At 41.5% G+C, this 20,147-nt stretch overlaps 1 protein-coding gene across 3 annotated transcripts in view; it reads right to left on the bottom strand.

Annotated features, from left to right (window-relative positions):
* PLXNA1 (plexin A1) overlaps window positions 1-20,147 on the bottom strand; it is a 344,408-nt gene that overhangs the window by 149,405 nt on the left and 174,856 nt on the right. For all 3 annotated transcript variants that reach the window (XM_053720837.1, XM_053720839.1, XM_053720838.1), the window contains exons 5-8: window positions 9,016-9,116; window positions 7,369-7,492; window positions 6,878-7,031; window positions 5,150-5,249 (exon numbers count right to left, since the gene is read on the bottom strand). In XM_053720837.1, coding sequence (XP_053576812.1) covers window positions 5,150-5,249; window positions 6,878-7,031; window positions 7,369-7,492; window positions 9,016-9,116 — 479 coding nt within the window. The remainder of the gene's footprint in view (window positions 1-5,149; window positions 5,250-6,877; window positions 7,032-7,368; window positions 7,493-9,015; window positions 9,117-20,147) is intronic.

Here is a 20,147-nt window from a genome sequence, read left to right as displayed (position 1 = left end):
TTAATTCCAACTAATTTTACACCAATACAAGCCTCAAAAAATATATGAGACATCCAAATACAATAAACACCCATTACAAGGCTCTTATCAACCTTATTTGACCAATACAATGGAATACCGATTGATCTAACAAAACTATATATAAAAGTATTAGAGAATCAACCGGTCACTTGAATAATTTGATAACAACCTGAAGCATTTGACATCAGCTATTTAGAGATAGAGACATTTTAATTTGTTTGTGTTCACCCATTCTTTTTAAAGTGAAAAATAAAAGTTAAATTTTAAAAGGTATCAGTGGCTCTACCCCAGTCTGGGCAGAGAGTGCTACATAGCATTTCTTTCCAGGGAGTATATCCCAATCTTTTTGCAAGTTCAGTATCAGATGCTAGCACCACTCCTCAAAGGAATATAAAATATAGATACTAAAACTAAATACAGTATCTTAAATAATTGAAACTAGTGAGGAGCTTGCCTATATAGTGCCCTTGTTATCCTTGTGTGTTGAATACAGAACACTGGTCTCGCCAATAAACAACTATTGACTGAACAATATGCTCCATTAAAGGGAAAACAAAATCATAAATTATGCTTACCTGATGATTTCATTTCCTTCTGAGGAGAGTCAACGGCATCATTTCTTACTGTTGGGAAATACTGAACCTGGCCACAAGGAGGAGGAAAAGATGCCCCAGCCAAAGGCTTAAATACTCCCCCTACTTCCCTCATATCCCAGCCATTCTGCCAAGGGAACAAGGAACAGTAGGAGAAATATCAGGGTATAAATGGTGCCGGAAGAGAAAAACAAATTTTGGTCCGTCCATCGGAGTATAGGGTCGGGGGGCGTGGACTCTACTCATACAGAAGGAAATTAAATTATCAGGTAAGCATAATTTATGTTTAATATGAGTAGAGTCCACGGCATCATTCCTTACTGCTGGGAAAACTATACCCAAGCTCTAGAGGACACTGAATGATAACGGGAGGGGTAAAAGGAAGGCGGATCCTAATCTGAGGGTACCACAGCCTGTAAATCCTTTCTCCCAAAAGCTGCATCAGCCGAAGCAAAAACATCAAATTTTTGTAGAATTTTGAATAAGTATGTAAGGACCACCAGGTAGCAGCCTTACAAATCTGATCCATAGAGGCCCAAGAGGAAGCCACCACTCTAATGGAATTAGCCATAATCCCTTGAGGAGGTCTAAATCCCGCTGACTAGTAAGCTAAGCGTATAACACTCCTCAACCAAAAAGAAGAAGCCTTCAGACCCTTACACTTCCCAGAGTAGATAACAATCAAGGAAGAAGTTTGCCTAAAATCCTTGGTAGCTTAAAGATAAAAAATTTAAAGCTCAAACCACATCCATATTATGAAGTAAAACGTTCCAATCTCCTGATTGATGTTACGATCATACACCAAGGTATATGATATGGTAGAAAAACCAAGCGGATACGTAGGACAGCCTCATTAGTGTGGAACACCAGATAAGGAGGCTCACATTGCAAGGCAGCCATTTCAGAAACTGCGTGCCAACACAATAGCCAATAGATAGAAAACCTTCCAGGACAACAATTTAATGTCAGATTGAACCTCCAAGGCACTGCTAATGCATCTATTAGCTCTGATTGAGGATCCCTGGACCGCGACCCATATCTGGGTAGCTTGGAATTAAGCCGGGACACCATGAGATCTATCTTCAGAGTCCCCCATTTGTTGCAAATCTCCGCAAACACCTCAGGATGGAGAGACCATTCCCCTGGATGAAAGGATTGTCTGCTGAGGAAATCCGCTTCCCAGTTGTCCACACCCGGAATGTGGATCACTGACAGCGAGCAGTTGTGGGCCTCCACCCATTCCAGAATCCGAGATACTTCCCTCATTGCTAGGGAGCTCCTCGTTCTCCCTGATGGTTGATGTAAGCCACTGAGGTTATGCTGTCTGATTGGAATCTGATAAACTGGGACGAACCGAGAAGAGGCCAAGCCTTCAAAGCATTGAAGATTTCTCGAAGTTCCAGAATGTTGATCGAGAGGAGGGATTCCTCGAGTCCACAGGCCCTGTGCCTTCCTGGCACCCCAAACAGCTCCCCATCCTGAGAGACTTGCGTCCGTAGTCACAATCTCCCAGGATGGTCTCAAGAAGGATGTCCCTTGAGACAGGTGATCTGGACAGAGCCACCAGGAGAGCAATTCTCTTGACCAGTTGTCCAGAGAAATCTGTTGAGACATATCTGAATGATCGCTGTTCCACTATCTCAGCATGCACAGCTGAAGTGGTCTGAGATGGAATCTGGCAAAAGGAATGATGTCCATGCTGAACACCATGAGACCAATCACCTACATACACCGAGCCACAGAGGGCCTTAAGGAGGTCTGGAGGGCAAGACAAGCGGAAGTTAGCTTGTAACGTCTGTGGTCTATAAGGAATATCCTCATGGATATGGAGTCTATTATAGTACCCAGGAATTCCACCCTGGTACTGGGAATAAGAGAACTCTTTTCTAACTTTATCTTCCATCCATGAGATCGAAGAAGAAACAGAAGAGATTTTGAATGGTCTTCTGCCAGGCGACGATGGTGCTTGAACCAGAATATTGTTTAAGTAAGGAGCTACTGCTATACTTCTGGTTCTGGCAACTGCTAGCAGAGAACCTAGAACCTTCGTAAAAACTCTTGGAGCAGTAGGCTCTCTGTTTTCTGGCCTTGAAGACAGGTTTGATAAGAGGAATCTGTCCCTGGGTGGATGAGACTTGAAACCTAGCTTGTATCCCTGAGTGATGACCTCCAGGACCCACGGGTCTTGCACGTCCCCAAACCAAGAGTCTGAAAAGAGCGTCCAGAGCCGGATCAGGGGATGCCCCTTCATGCAGACTTTGTCTCAGCGGGCTTCTTGCTCTGCTTGGATTTAATCCAGGACAGAGCCAGCTTCCAAGTCCCCGAAAGAACGAAAATTAGGACCTTGTCCCTTAGGCTCGTTCTTCTTATCCTGCTGTAAAAAGGCACCTTTGCCTCCAGTAACCGTGGACATAATTGAGTCCAGGCCTCGACAAAATAAAATCTTTCCCTTAAAGGGGAGGGAAAGAAGTCTGGACATAGAAGTCATGTCCGCAGACCAGGACTTCAGCCAGTGTGCCCTATGGGCTTGAACAGAAAAACCTGAAGCCCTAGCATTCAGGCAAATAATCTTTCCTGGATCACATTGAGGGGACCCTCCACCTCGATCAACTCAGATAAGGAGTCGCACCAGTAGGTAGCCGCTCCAGCAACTGCAGCAACAGCCGCTGTCGGTTGAAACATCTTTCTTAAAAGAGTTTCTATCTTCTTATCCACGGGCTCTTTAAAAGACAAACTATCCTCAAGCGGGATAGAAGTGTGTTAAGCAAGCGTGGAGATAGCGATATCCACCTTGGGGATGGAACCCCACAACTCCAATTGAGAGTCTGGGACCGGGAACAATTTCTTAAAGGAAGAAGGAGAAAATGAAGAACATATACTTTTCCATTTATTCTTAATGTTTGCCATCTTTACGGGAACCGGGAAAGTTTGTGGAACAACCCTGTCCTCGTAGACCTCATCTAATTTAGCAATCAACGGTTCCACTGGCAATATGGGCTCTTGAACTTCTAACGTAGCTAAAACTTCCTTCAACAGAAAGCGTAAATGCTCAACCCTAAATCTAAAGTCAGGTTCCTCTGCAGCTGGAGGTTTAGAGACAGCAGATTCCGACTCAGAAAGAGCACCCTCTGAAGTATCAGAGGCGCCATCATCATCGGATAATTTTGTATCGGATAAATCCAATAAGCTAGTAGATGACCCCTGGGAAGGTCATCAATATTTGATCTGTCACTTGTGTTTAGTAGGGCGAGGTAAAGCACTAAAGGCCGCAGACACTGCAGTTTGTAACTGCTCAGTAAAGTCTGACGGTAAAAGGCCCCCACCAGATGGAAGATTAGGAGTGTTACAGGAAGCTGCATGTGTATTAGGAGACGACTGTAGGGTGTGCACCTCACGGGACGGAGATGGCTCAGTGGTATCAAACATATTAACCTTCTTTGACATGATAACTTTATCAAGACATGTGGAACATAGTTGAGCGGGCGAGTATACTGCGGTCTCCTCACAATATAACGCATCAGAATCCTCCATAGCTTGTGCTTACAAAGCAGACTATTGATTAATAAGGAAAAACAGCACCTTTATACCCCCAATGGCTGGGGCACTCACCACCTCCTATGACCCAGTCCAAACTGAGAAACCGCTTCTTCGCCTGTAAAATGCATGGTCAAAAAAGAAGAAATAAGTGTGACCACACCCGGTCATGTGGTGCGCAATGCAGGACTGCCCCTGCTATAATAGCAAAAAAGCATGCCAAGCCTTTCAAGCTGCGCAGCTTTCAAAAACGAAAGTAAAAAACCCTGTATGTTCCAACATCTGCCAGAGACTCATCTCACACATGTCGCAGCATAATCAAATAAATGTATGCGATTAATCCCCACTGCTCAATAATCCCCCTCCAGGATATTAACCCTTGATTCCATACAGATAAAAGGAGCCACACTGTGACCCTGTCTTCTTGCGTTATGTGTGTAAAAAAAAATATGAAACTATCTTACCGGAATCTATGCTGTGGAACAGAAACTCAGCCTCTCAAGTTTTCACAGCCTTGCAGCATGGCTCCTGACATGGACTTGAGTGATGGAAGCAGGCAGTGAAACTCGTCAAGACTGATTGCTTAGGAGCTGTTAATACAAGTCTCAATGCGGTTGCAGAAAGACTCTCCCTGCATCTCCAGACTCTAATATTCGTCAATGCTCTCACTAAGAGGCTGACAAGACTACTTAAAACTCCAGTCCCACCATTTTGAAGGGTAGATACCTTTTATAAGGAACTACTCCAAATCTTCTGACACTTCTCTGCCAACCTCCTGTGACGAAAGGCAAAGAATGACTGGGACATGAGGGAACTAGGGGGAGGTATTTAAGCCTTTGGTTGGGGTGTCTTTGCCTCCTCCTGGTGGCCAGGTTCAGTATTTCCCAACAGTAAGGAATGATGCTGCGGACTCTCCTCAGATTAAGAAGGAAAATATGTACAATATATATTATATATTTTTACACACACATACGAGAAGGAAGGAAGCAGAAGGCACTTACGACTGGTGAACACTGCAGTTGTAGAAAACAAAATCCACGCTTGCAAATTTCTTGCCGGTTTCTTTGGACTTCAGGTAGAGTTTGACCACTCTCTTGTCACCTGGAAGGAGAACTACATGTTAGGATGTTAGAATTAGTGAGGACAATATTTTGTAACCCTCCAGAACCCCAGTTGGATGGAGTGGATACATCAATTTTGTATTTGTCAGATCTATATGAAACGTAGGTGCCACACAGAATGTGAAAGGAATTGTATAGAGATATAGGTAGAATATTTCAAATATGAGCCAGTAGTAAAATGTTGGGTGCAAAAGCTTTCTGGTCCTGTATGTTCATTTTGGCGGGTACAGGGCATATTGGGTTCAGATAAACCAATTCATCTGCATGGGGCAACACCTCAGTAATGGCTCGGTAATTACATGCAAACAACACTCCATGTTACATAGAAAAGATAGTAGATAACTGCCCGCACACCACAACAATACCCTTCTTAGGTTCTGTCCATTTTCACTGTCACCTTTCATATATGGGCATAGTGAGTATGGCATCAAAACAGTTAAACTGGGAATTAGCAGGAGTGAGAATGACTGAGATAAGATGTTGAAAAACAGAGGCAGCTTCTGTTCTCAAACAAAAGGCAGCTCTTTAAATCAGAGTTAAAGGAAAGCGCACAAGAGCTGAGTAGGCGTTTTATGCCAGACTGGGGCCCTTTGTTGTGCAACTGAAACAGCTATTTATGAAGTCAGAATTAAGGCAGCAAACAGATCGGCTCCTTCTGTCCGTTGGCCGAGAGGCGATGACGCTTGCAGTTACTCACAGCGCATTGTACAATATCCGACCCATAAGTGACGCTGGGATATTTGTGTCCTAAGCTCTGCAGGGAAGCTACGATTCATTCACATAGTACAGTAAACAGAGAATGTATAACTGGCAGAGATTGCCTGATCAACTGGTTACACCATTCTTATTTACTTCATGCAACAGCAAAGCCCTCACCAGAAGTGCAGTCACAGGGGACGATGACAGTTCATACTACCAAGCTATAATGGCATTATACAACGAGAAACACTGTGAGCAGAGTATGTAGCACTGAACTTGATAGCTCAACTAGGGATGGGCGAATGTTTTGTAACATTCCAAAAATAAAACTAATATTAACACAGTTTGTTTTGAATTTCAAATGATCGTACAAAATTCTAACATTCGTTTAATGTAATAGTATTTCTAATGCTCTCCTTAAATGCAATATTCACATTAGAAAAAATGACATCAATTTATTTGTATCTGTTAGGTATCATTTTACTAAATTCCCTACAACACAAACTATTGAACAGTATTTGTCAAATCAAAATGTTACATTCAAAATTTTGAATCTTGATATTCCATCAAATTATGAACATACGAAAACTAAAGTAACATTCGAAAATCAGAAATATTAGATTAACGATTTTTAATGGGATTTGGGTCCTTATCGACATTATTTGTCCAAAACGAATGTCCAGAGGACTGTTCCTTTGACCAAACGAATTGTACTTTCGACAGTCGCCCATCCCTTAGTTCAAACTATTGTAACTCAAAGGAAGGAAGCGGCATTAATTCACTGAGACTGGAGAAGCCTATGAGAGCATAAGGAATAGCTGATCTGACACCTCCGGTATCTGTGTTTCACTAAGACGTCTGAATAAATAAATGTGGATATAAAGAATACAGTCAATACACTCGACTTACCTCGACCTCGTGTAATGGGAATCACATCCTTAGCAGAGGGGGAGTTGCAGAATATTCGCCCATCCTCTATGTGTCCTTCCATGTCAGTGAATTCCTCAAAGGAGCAGTTCACCCCTGCAGAGAGGTCAGGGACATTCCAGGCTTGTAAAACCATCTGTGCAGACAAAACACAACGCAATGTGAGGACAGGTAAGCAGCAAAAAAAACACGTAATCGTATATACTGGTGATCAGTCACTTGAGCAACAGGCAGGTGTGGGAAAAGCAAAGGAAGACAAGCAGACAGCCACACAGACATCCACATGCCCACCTGCACAGACAGCCACATGCCCACCTGCACAGACAGATGCCAACCCGCATAGACAGATGCCCGCCCAGCCAGACGCCCGCCCACACAGCGAGCCAGATGGAGATGGAAGATAATAGCAAAGCCTTCTGTTGCCACTTCAAGTGATTGTTTAAGGACATTTGCGAACTCTTGCAGTCACTCACCGGGACCTCAGACATAGTGACGGAGATGTTTTTGGGATGAACAGTGAGCTGGACACATTGGCGCTGGTCAGTAGTGAACCTATGAAGCTCCTCTGCTCGCTCACATTTATCCTTCCGTGAACAGCTGGTGAAAAGAGATACAGAAAAATGTCAAATGTTAATTTGATCAAATCTGGAGCACAAAACCACATAAGCAATGAAAACTGATGCAAACACCTAATTTAAATGACAGAATAAGAGCATTATTTTATCACCCTCTCAGACACATAAGCGTTTTATCTTGGATATGAAGGTGGGAAGAGTATAGTTAAAAAAAAAAAAAAAAAGATCTCTGTGGGAGGCAGACAAGCAGGCTGGCGAGCATCAGAGTGTGCAGCGTACACTGACAGCCCTTCAGTCCAAGAAACGCAACACAATCCTCACGGACACGGGCGGCTGAAGCTGCTTTTCCAAACCTGGCAAGACAAGCTCTACCCATGGGAAGTAGTCATGCTAAGGCCTGTCAAACCCCCACAACTGCCTCTCACACAGCTAGACAATGGCGTGCTCAAAAGCTCACCTGCGCAAAAACTAAAACGTGCAAGGCATAAAGCGGTAAAGAAATGTGCTTACATATAAGTGTGTGAGCACAGAGTGGTGGAATGTATATGTGCTGTGCATGTGTCGGAGCCAGAAAAAAAAATAATCAGACATACATGTACATAAACGCAAGTGCATGTGTGTATCTGTGAGCAGAGATGCGTGTTACTTAATGTTGCGAGTCTGGGCACAGGTAACCCCAGCAGTGCCAGAAAAGGTCACCATCGCCCTAACACATAATGAGAACCTGATATAAAACTGCAGAACGCAAATATAAAAAAGATTGAAAACAGCTGTAGGATTGAAAAAGTGAAGGAAGTGGCCAAATAAACCTCATTATAATCACTTAGGCTGCCAAGGAGGGCTGGAACACTTTGCTACACAATATTTTTATGTTCCCTTCAGCAGCTAACGGGTTTACATCTCACCTCCACTCTATTGTGTAGATGAGGATATAAACGCTGAAGGTTTCCAGGCTAAAGGGCCACTAAACTCAAAATCTTTCTTTCATGATTCAGATAGAGAATAGAAATTTAAACAACATTACAATTTACTTCCATTATTTATTTGGCTTCATTTTTTAAATATCCTTAGTTGAAGAAAAAGCAATGCTCATGGTGAGCCAATCACACAAGGCTTCTATGTGCAGCAACCAATCAGCAGCTAGTAAGCATATCTAGATATGCTTTTCATCAAAGAATATCAAGAGAATAAAACAAATGAGATAATATAAGTAAATTAGAAAGATGTTTAAAATTGCATTCTCTTTCTAAATCATAAAAGAAAAAATGTGGGTGGCATGTCCCTTTACGCGTCATCATTTTTTAAGGATTAATCAGGAATTTGGGTCTTATCTAGTTCCTTCAGATACCAAACAAGAGGGCAATATGTTGAGCATTTGTATGGGGTGCTCGTTTTACGCCAAGCTACGGTCTACTGTGCCTCATTCCCCTGGTCCTTAGGATACATACACACTCAACCCTCTGTCATTTCTAGCACAGTAAGTGGGTGCGTCACACCACAAGACCAGCTGTCCCCATGTCCCAGTAGGAAAATCGCCATACTTACGTGTTGTGGAGCACACACCAGCCACAGTGGGGGTCCTTGGAACCCAGACAGGTCTCACAGGTCTGGTACTGCTCACAGCTCTCCACTGGCACACGGGTGACCTGAAGCCAATAAAAATGTGTCATAAACCAGCTATTGCATGTGTGTAAATGTGCAGCATACAGCAGTGACCATTACAAAATAAAGAACATAAAAAGCTCACGTTACCCAGATACCGTGTGTACCAGGCATGGGATGGTCAAATAGCCACTGAAATGAGGGCATCTTTATTTTTATTGTTGAGGATCATATGTAAAGTTACATACATTGTTTAAGGTGTAACTACATTTAAAGGGACACTGAACCCAAATTTTTTCTTTTGCGATTCAGATAGAGCATGCAATTTTAAGCAACTTTTTAATTTACTCTTATTAGCAAATTGTCTTCATTCTCTTGGCATCTTTATTTGAAAAGCAAGAATGTAAGTTTAAATGCCGGCCCATTTTGGTGAACAACCTGGGTTGTTCTTGCCGATTGGTGGATAAATTCATCCACCAATAAACAAGTGCTGACCAAGGTTCTGGACTTTCTTTTTCAAATAAAGATAGCAAGAGAACAAAGAAAAATTGATAATAGGCGTAAATTAGAAAGTTGCTTAGAATTGCTGCTCTATCTGAATCACAAAAGAAAAAATTTGGGTTCAGTGTCCCTTTAAGGCAACTGAACATAGATTTGTCATCTCAAAATTACAAAATATATATATAAAAAAAGAAGAAACATAATATGTAGATTGTTTTTCCACTTAGCCTCATATTAATACAAAACAAAACCTCGGTTTTCTGTCCTCCTAATGTTATTACTACACAAACTGAAATCACCAGGAAGAAAAAAAAAAAAAAAAAGAGAGAGAGAAAAGAAAAATAAATCGCAACCTATATCTAAATTATTCTCTCCGTCAGTCTCCCTAATTATACAGCCATTCCCCTCTTAAGTTTGCTTCCAATATCAAAATAGAATCTTTGAAAGGAAAAATCAGATACCTCTGAAGTTCTAGCTTAAATGATTTTATGTAACTTTCCTCAAAAAAGTTTTAATTTTAATTTCGTCTCGCAATTCCACCTCCATTTGTTTGCTTAGCAACTGGTCCCAGACCATATTTTTAAGTTGCTAGAATTTGGGTTCTTTAGGGGATTTCCAATTTTTTAAAATCAACTTCCTAGCTATGATGATTCATAATTTTGGACGCCCAAAAGTTAATTTTACCCCAAAATCTTAATAGACAACCTGACAGGTTACATGTTGGCTTCATACGGTCATTTATTTACCTGCCAGGTCAGACAAGACCCTCCTGACAGTGAAGGGGTTGACAAACTGTGCAAACCATGTTTGTCACAGAGATAAACACTTAGCAGAACAAAATGAGAAAGTGTAATTTACAGACAATTTACAATACAGACATAAGGGGATATTAAACCCAGTTTTTTTCTTTCCTGATACATATAGCATGTACTTTTTCTTTGTTCTCTAGCTATCTTTATTACATTTAGCCACCAATTCGCAAGCGCTACCCAGGTGTTGAACCAAAAATGGTCCAGCTCCTAAGCGTACATTCCTGCTTTTCAAATAAAGATAGCAAGAGAATGAAGAAAAATTAATAACAGGAGTAAATTAGAATGCTACTTAAAATTGCACTCTCTATCTGAATCATAAAATTTTAGTTTAGTATCACGGAGGTTGCTGGATATTGCAATAATAAAGGTGTTAATAAACACTGTACTGCAGCACCTAGTAACCTCTTCATCACAGGCCACAGGCCGCTTTACACATATATAAGTATGCCGGACACAAAGTGCCATTATGTGCAGCTCTATATAATCAATGAATGGCCATCTAAGCAAAGCGTCAGCCCCGCGTAGCTCCTGTATCTTTGCCAGACAGACACCCACAACTAAAAGCCTAAAATATTCCTATCTAATGTACCAGAAAGGGGCTCATTAAACTCTTGGTTCTCCACCAGAGAACAACATGTGCAGAGCACTACGATAATAACTGAATCTTGCATAGCAAATAGGATGAGGGCTGAGCAGATCAGCGTATGCAAAGCATGTATGGAGACATCTGCCTAAACACTGCGCATTATACAGCGAGCCGTGCTAGGCAGGGCGCAGGAGCACAGTGCGTACAGAATGACGGAACACTGATAACATCGCTGAAAACTCATTCTGGCTATAGCCGGGCTCTGTATTATATAGCAAGTCCTGTAAGAGTATCAGAATATTGTGCCCGCACAGAAGATTGCTAATTACTATCACTAGCTCTCTGACAGAGCGTTTACCAGGGCATCAGGTACTATACAGAATTCTCTGCATATATCACTACCTACACACTGCTCAGCCACTAGACTATAGGACATGTGACCGAATTGTTTTTCTTTTTTATGGTTCAGACTGAACATACAGTTTTAAAACTTTCTAATTTGCTTCATTCTCTTGATATTCTTTGTTCAAGGATCAGTAATGCACTACTGGGACCTAGCTGTACACATTGGGTGACCCAATGAGGCATCAATGTGCAGCCACCAATCGACAACTCTTGAGCGTACCTAGGTAGGCCTTCCAACAAGAGAACAAAGCAGATTAGAGAACAGCAGTGGAAAGTGGTTTAAAATTGCGTGCTCTATCTGAATCGTTAAAGTTTCACTTTGACTTTACGGTCTTATTAGCTACTTAAAACTAATTCTAAAAACTACAGTTTGAGCTGTACATTAAGAATAAACACAAAACCGTTTCATTCCCCATAAAATTCCATTTTCATTCATTTCCTTCTTGTGTAAATAGATGATGATTTCCAAGGTTATCCAGTAATTACTTCCATTTTTAATCTCTTTAAATGCGTTCTGCTGTCAGCTGCCAAATGCAGAACACAGGATTAATGACACCGGCCGTCACTGTTAAAGAGGGAAGGGACCCGGGGTCATTATTACAGATTATGTAAAAGGGATTCTTCCAAGTCCAATGAGACACCAAACTAATGGGAAGTGGCTGTATTTGCAAACTGGTTTAGTGGGTTTGATAAATACACAGACATCCAGTCTGAAGATTTCTGGTGCTGCCATGAGTGGCCCTTAATACAGAGTGAATCCCGTGTAACTGCAGGACAGAGAGAAGGGCGGTGTGACAGATCATTACCCTGTGACTGAGAAAACATAGGCAGGCTGAGAAAATCGACAGATTTTATTTGGGTTTTTAAATAAATCAATCACACATTAAAATAATTGCATAGCTCTATACTCTATCGTATTGGGATTACACGGGTTATAACCATCCTTAATGCATCATAAACCAAAAAGTTCAGGTTGCATCAGTGAAGTATCAGGGTAACAACAGACAACAGCAGTGGTCGGGTGACGTCAAGAGGTATGAGGACCACAGCAGTGGTCGGGTGACGTCAGGAGGTATGAGGACCACAGCAGTGGTCGGGTGACGTCAGGAGGTATGAGGACCACAGAAGTGGTCGGGTGACGTCAGGAGGTATGAGGACCACAGAAGTGGTCGGGTGACGTCAGGAGAAATGAGGACCACAGAAGTGGTCGGGTGACGTCAGGAGATATGAGGACCACAGCAGTGGTCGAGTGACGTCAGGAGGCATCAGGATCACAGCAGTGGTTGGGTGACATCAGGAGGTATCAGGACAACAACAGTGGTGGAAGAAAACCTGGGGGGAAGACTAAATGCAACCTGGAGTGCAAGAACAGACTCCTTTAAAGGGACAGCAAACACCTTGAGATTTTTATATAAAATGTTTAGTCATGTGTACTGAAACAACTTTGCAATGAATTGCCATTAATTTAAGTTCATATAATTTAGCTCTGACTGAATATTGAGACATTTTAAAATTCTCAAAACAAGAAATACACTTGCTGACTTCTCAAGGCTAACCCTGCTACATATCTGCCCCTGGGTGGCTTTATCAGATAACCACTGTAAAACAATTAACTTTATGGCAGTAGTTAGCCTTGTTGTCTGTAGTCTAAAGCCCAAATTGTTTCCTGCAAATAAGGCAAATGGTGCATGAAGTTTGTCTACTGAAAAACAAGCGCAGTAAAAAAGGATGTTCATTTGTTCTAAACATGTTTAGACTCGGATGATATTCTATGACAACACAACAGAAATGTCTTCTAATTACAAGGTGTTTAATGTCCCTATAAACAACCAGTATAGAAGAACCCTACAGGCACCAGATATACCCATAATTCCACCACAATTGGCTCCCATCCACTCATGTTCCCAGCCTGCTCTCTGCTTCTCCCACAATAACACCCCTCAGTTGTCTTTATCCCAACTTTCACTTTTGAGTTTTTCCTTTTTTGTATCTCTCTCTAATGCTCACAGCGCTGTAGTGAAGTACAGGTGAGGGGCGACTCGCCCCAGAGTGCACGTGTTTTACAAAGATAAGGAGCACACTGAACCCAATTTTTTTATTTTGTGATTCAGATAGAGCAGGACATTTTAAGCAACTTTCTAATTTACTCCTATTAACAAATTTTCTTCATTCTCTAGGTATCTTTATTTGAAATGCAAGAATGTAAGTTTAGATACTGGCCCATTTTTGGTGAACAACCTGGGTTGTCCTTGCTGATTGGTGGATAAATTCATCCACCAATAAAAAAGTACTGTCCAGAGTACTGAACCAAAAAAAAAAAAGCTTAGATGCCTTCTTTTTCAAATAAAGATAGCAAGAGAACAAAGAAAAATTAATAGGAGTAAATTAGAAAGTTGCTTAAAATTGCATGCTCTATCTGAATCCCGAAAGAACAAATTTGGGTTCAGTGTCCCTTTAAGCTACACCAGCATTTCTGCACCACACAACTGTTGTACATATGATTATACAAAGTTTACTTAGATTCTGTACAGGGGAGGGGGCCATGTCGTTAGCTGGAGATAAAAATATAAAAATCACACTTGCGGAATCGAGTGTAGATGAGTTTCATTCAGTGCTTAAAAGAACAAGCGAAACCAGATACTTAACCAAAACACTGCTCGGATCACAGATCTGCTGCCGACATTATCCGTAGCACACGCTGATTACATTTGCATGGAGACTGGCGGAATTCTGAAGAGCTGACGTGTCGAAGGTGCAGAGCTGCCTGCATGCTGGGTTATTTAGAAAGTCTGTGTCATTTTTAAGGTACAGTGGCAGACCTTCTACAGAGAGTCCAGATGATAATTATAGTCAGGACACTGAAGAGCTAGTTTGTCACAAATTAAGTTCATAGAAACGGCAGTTCTGACTTTTGTTGAGTAACAAAGCTGGCACTAAAGAATCCACAAAATGGATTAAAATGAAAATCTGTTATTACATTGAGAAAATCAGAAAACCAGAGGGATGATCACATGGTCGGGGATTTAAAGAGACACTCAAGTCAAAATAAACTTTTATGATTCAGAAAGAGCAGCAGTTTTAAGACACTTTCCAATTTACTTCCATTATCAAATTTTGCACAGCCTTTTTATATGCACACTTTCTGGGCACCAGGCTCCTATGGAGCGTGTGCACAAGCTCACAGGGGGTATTTGAATACTAATCTGTGATTGGCTGATCATAATACAGGGTGCAAGAAAATGAGAGAAAAAATAAAATTTGCTAGAAAAAAAAAAAATCTGCTTTTTTGAAATTCTGAGTTGATGTTATTGCCTTGTCTTTTTATTATGCACTTGTTAATTATGCAGTTCTATTGAATTTAGTGGTCCTTAAAGGGACACGGAACCCAATTTTTTTCTTTCATGATTCAGATAGAGCTTGCAATTTTAAGCAACTTTCTAATTTACTCCTATTATCAAGTTTTCTTCATTCTCCTGCTATCTTTATTTGAAAAGCAAGAATGTAAGTTTAGAAGCCAGCCCATTTTTGGTTCACAACCGGTGATGTCCTTGCTGATTGGGCAGCACCAATATACAAGTGCTGTCCATGTTCTGAACCAAAAATTGTCTGGCTCCTTAGCTTAGATGCCTTATTTTTCAAATAAAGAAAGCAAGAGAACGAAGAAAAATTGATAATAGGAGTAAATTAGAAAGTTGCTTAAAAATGCATGCGCTATCTGAATCATGAAAGAAAAAAATTAGGTTCAGTGTCCCTTTAACTATATCTTTTTCCTGGAATATATAAAAACACAGGCATTCCTAGCACAGGACAGCTACAAAACCATGTGCTGCAATTCACAACCAATACAATATTATTTAGAGAAAGATGGATACTTATCTTAGCAATCAAACGGTGCAGAAATAACCCAGTGACAAGTACATGGGGGGTACAGTGTGGTTCTAAACAGCTGCACTATACCCTTTTAGTATATTACTGTAAATCCTCCCACAGAAGACATGAGAGGAATCGTCACTATAAGAAGTTATTGGAATATCCCTGTATTTAATTTCACCGCCGCAGATGTTTACAGTGTAACAAGGGTCCTGGAACAAAGCACGTTTTTTTGGGTGAATACTGAGATTTATAAACTCATGATCTGTTGGCAAATTCCCAAGAAATAAAAGGTTGAACAACAGATGCTCTCAGCTGAGGTATGAGGTTCAATGGCATTTATGAAATGTATTAGTATTTGCCCGCAGGCCAGCAGGTAATTAAATTGCACATGGCATCGCTTGTGAACGGTTTAGCTTGTTCGTCTTAAAGGGGCATATTCACTGGGACATCTGCATAATAAATTAAATATGAAATTAATTTTTTTTTTTTTTTTAAAAAGGTAAGAAATTGCACCGTGATTAACAAAGAAAGAGATTTTCTTCTACCTGAAGCATAATTTACCCAGAATGTAACGGAAATATTAACATTATACTCAAGCGTTTTCTGCTCTGCATATGAAAGGGCAGCATTTACTCAAACCAAAAATATTTCTGTGCCAGTTGATTTTAAACTGCAACTAATACCGCAGTGCATTCTTTGAACAGACCACTAATCCTTATAGGCTGTTAAGGACAACTACCTCTGTTTAATTGGCGCCGGATGGGCATACCCTTGCAAGTGTGACAAGAAAATTGATTTATTTGGATCAGGAATGAAATTTCCACTTTAAAATAAAATTAAATTAAAAATGGACTTTAGAGTCCCTTTAATGCTACTTAAAATTGAAAACACTGTAGAAGCGTTTCACAGGGAGTGACAGTCGTTAGTTGATGGCTTATATTAAATCTGGTCCTCACAAGAAAACAAAGACAGAATCTTCTCCTGGCTTCTCTATTGGAAAATTGTAACTTAAGAGATGATTTCTAATGGAAGCGCACAGTAATCAATACTTTATCAGAATCAGCCACAGAAAGCAATAACCATACAGGGTCATGCTGGTCAGTGTGATAAAGAACCCAGTGTTTGATGGGCAGAGCAAACAGTTTCACACATTAAGGGAATAAACGGAAAAAAAAATGGAATTGTCTCCAGATTGGTGGCTCGTGCACACTCCCCGCACCATTCTGTAAATGAGCCGTAGAGCGGAGTAGACGATAATTGCGCTCAGTGAGTACGCTTCTCTCAGCTTCTCTTTTCCCAGTATGGCGCTAAGGGTGCGCAGAACGTACTGACCTGGGAATTAACTAGAGCTAAATATGTGTTCAACTCCAAAAACTACAAATTATAATATAAGCCAAACGTTATGCTGGGGCCAAAAGAATCTATTTCATATTTTATTTATTCTCCCATCTTAGATCTGATGGCCACAAACGGCAGCCATGGATTTATGGGTGTCCGGGGGTATAAATGTCCAGGGGCTATAAATACATAAGCACCTATGTGTGTCACCCTTCTGATGCCCACAAGCCGCTATTTGTGTGTATAACAAGTAGTGAGCGCCTTCTGCAGTGATGTTTTGTTTAGGGCTTTTAATTTTCTTTGCCCCACCCCGTCCCAGAAATATTTCTGCCCATGCACAGAATGCAACAGGTTTAAAATAAAAAGGAGACCAATACATATATGTGATAATAGAAAGTTTTTTTAATTGCATGCTCTATAATCATGAGTTTAATTGTGACTTCAACACCCCTTTAAACTCTGAGCAAGCACAATGTTAAGCCTTAGAACGCTCTCTTATAAAATACAATCTTTGTGCACTTTGTTTAGTTTAAACCATTGTATGCCAGAGACCTGAGATACGCTGCAAAGGAGCATTAGTGATATAACCGAAATGTTTAGTAAAGAAGAGGAAAATGCTGCAATAGAAACAGTTTCCACCCAGAGTTATTACAGAGAAAGAGCAAAGCACAATATTTTGATAACTAGGTTCTATGCAATTTAGAGGCGTAAAAACCCTGGAAGAGTTATCCTGTAATTACGCTGCTCCTCAAGTGGTTGCCCCCTGTTCTAAGCTGCTGCAGAAAAACTGTAATTAAACTGACTGCAAGCTCCTGTGTTACAGAACACAAGTGGGCACCCAGCCCATACACAAGTATATGGAGTTAATATAAGGGCGGCAGAGTTTCAGGGCATCACAAGGGCTAGCTAACAAAGCATGTAGCCAGCACAACCTCACTAGATACAGCAACTTCAATGCATCAGTGATCTGCTAATCATGCGAAAGACACCATACCCAGTCACCTGCCCCCCCCCCCCCCCCCAGCCGAGGATGTCACCTGTACTCTGTCTTAGTGCCCGTGGGGCTGCAGGGCAGGAAGCATCACACTGGAACGTCCTCATAATAACCTCTTCTAAATGTGAGACAGCAGAAGCGTATGGTGCAATAACCCTACAAGAGACAGGATTTCAGACTCACTGCCACTAAGTCACTTGACCCACTACGCACTCAGCTGGCGTTACCGGGATATGGAACCACTTTTTTTATAATAATAATTTAGAAAAGCTGTGATTTATCTCCGGTAATGCCAATTCCATTTAGAGAATCCAACAAATTACTATGGTTGAAATCATAAAAATGATTTCTGAACTACTTGTGCTTCATATAGTGTAGCCGAAGCTCTACTCACAGCTCTTTATTAACTACCTGTCTCAGCAAAAACAGAATTTATGTTTACCTGATAAATTACTTTCTCCAACGGTGTGTCCGGTCCACGGCGTCATCCTTACTTGTGGGATATTCTCTTCCCCAACAGGAAATGGCAAAGAGCCCAGCAAAGCTGGTCACATGATCCCTCCTAGGCTCCGCCTACCCCAGTCATTCGACCGACGTTAAGGAGGAATATTTGCATAGGAGAAACCATATGTTACCGTGGTGACTGTAGTTAAAGAAAATAAATTATCAGACCTGATTAAAAAAAAACCAGGGCGGGCCGTGGACCGGACACACCGTTGGAGAAAGTAATTTATCAGGTAAACATAAATTCTGTTTTCTCCAACATAGGTGTGTCCGGTCCACGGCGTCATCCTTACTTGTGGGAACCAATACCAAAGCTTTAGGACACGGATGAAGGGAGGGAGCAAATCAGGTCACCTAAATGGAAGGCACCACGGCTTGCAAAACCTTTCTCCCAAAAATAGCCTCAGAAGAAGCAAAAGTATCAAATTTGTAAAATTTAGAAAAAGTGTGCAGTGAAGACCAAGTCGCTGCCTTACATATCTGATCAACAGAAGCCTCGTTCTTGAAGGCCCATGTGGAAGCCACAGCCCTAGTGGAGTGAGCTGTGATTCTTTCAGGAGGCTGCCGTCCGGCAGTCTCATAAGCCAATCGGATAATGCTTTTAATCCAGAAGGAGAGAGAGGTAGAAGTTGCTTTTTGACCTCTCCTTTTACCAGAATAAACAACAAACAGAGACAAAGTTTGTCTGAAATCCTTAGTAGCTGCTAAGTAAAATTTGAGAGCACGAACTACATCCAAGTTGTGCAACAAACGTTCCTTCTTTGAAACTGGATTAGGACACAAAGAAGGCACAACTATCTCCTGGTTAATGTTTTTGTTAGAAACAACTTTTGGAAGAAAACCAGGTTTAGTACGCAAAACCACCTTATCTGCATGGAACTCCAGATAAGGAGAAGAACACTGCAGAGCAGATAATTCTGAAACTCTTCTAGCAGAAGAAATTGCAACCAAAAACAAAACTTTCCAAGATAATAACTTAATATCAACGGAATGTAAGGGTTCAAACGGAACCCCCTGAAGAACTGAAAGAACTAGGTTGAGACTCCAAGGAGGAGTCAAAATTTTGTAAACAGGCTTGATTCTAACCAGAGCCTGAACAAAGGCTAGAACATCTGGCACAGCTGCCAGCTTTTTGTGAAGTAACACAGACAAGGCAGAAATCTGTCCCATCAAGGAACTTGCAGATAATCCTTTTTCCAATCCTTCTCGAAGGAAGGATAGACTCTTAGGAATCTTAACCTTGTCCCAAGGGAATCCTGCAGATTCACACCAACAGATATACCAAATTATGTGGTAATTTTTCTGGTTACAGGCTTTCAGGCCTGAACAAGAGTATTAATAACAGAATCTGAGAACCCTCGCTTTGATAAGATCAAGCGTTCAATCTCCAAGCAGTCAGCTGGAGTGGGTCGAACGGACCTAGAACAAGAAGGTCTCGTCTCAAAGGTAGCTTCCATGGTGGAGCCGATGACATATTCACCAGATCTGCATACCAAGTCCTGCGTGGCCACGCAGGAGCTATCAAAATCACCGACGCCCTCTCCTGATTGATCCTGGCTACCAGCCTGGGGATGAGAGGAAACGGCGGGAACACATAAGCTAGTTTGAAGGTCCAAGGTGCTACTAGTGCATCCACTAGAGCCGCCTTGGGATCCCTGGATCTGTACCCGTAGTAAGGAACTCTGAAGTTCTGACGAGAGGCCATCAGATCCATGTCTGGAATGCCCCACGGTTGAGTGACTTGGGCAAAGATTTCCGGATGGAGTTCCCACTCCCCCGGATGCAATGTCTGACGACTCAGAAAATCCGCTTCCCAATTTTCCACTCCTGGGATGTGGATAACAGACAGGTGGCAGGAGTGAGACTCCGCCCATAGAATGATTTTGGTCACTTCTTCCATCGCTAGGGAACTCCTTGTTCCCCCCTGATGGTTGATGTATGAACTTGGCCCTCGCTAGCTGAGGCCAAGCTTTGAGAGCATTGAATATCGCTCTCAGTTCCAGAATATTTATCGGTAGAAGAGATTCTACCCGAGACCAAAGACCCTGAGCTTTCAGGGATC

Source organism: Bombina bombina, chromosome 7, assembly GCF_027579735.1.
Source record: "Bombina bombina isolate aBomBom1 chromosome 7, aBomBom1.pri, whole genome shotgun sequence".
NCBI classification, from domain to species: Eukaryota; Metazoa; Chordata; class Amphibia; order Anura; family Bombinatoridae; genus Bombina; species Bombina bombina.
The sequence above is the reverse complement of the archived record's forward strand: the minus strand, read 5'-3'. Positions and strand labels throughout refer to the sequence as shown.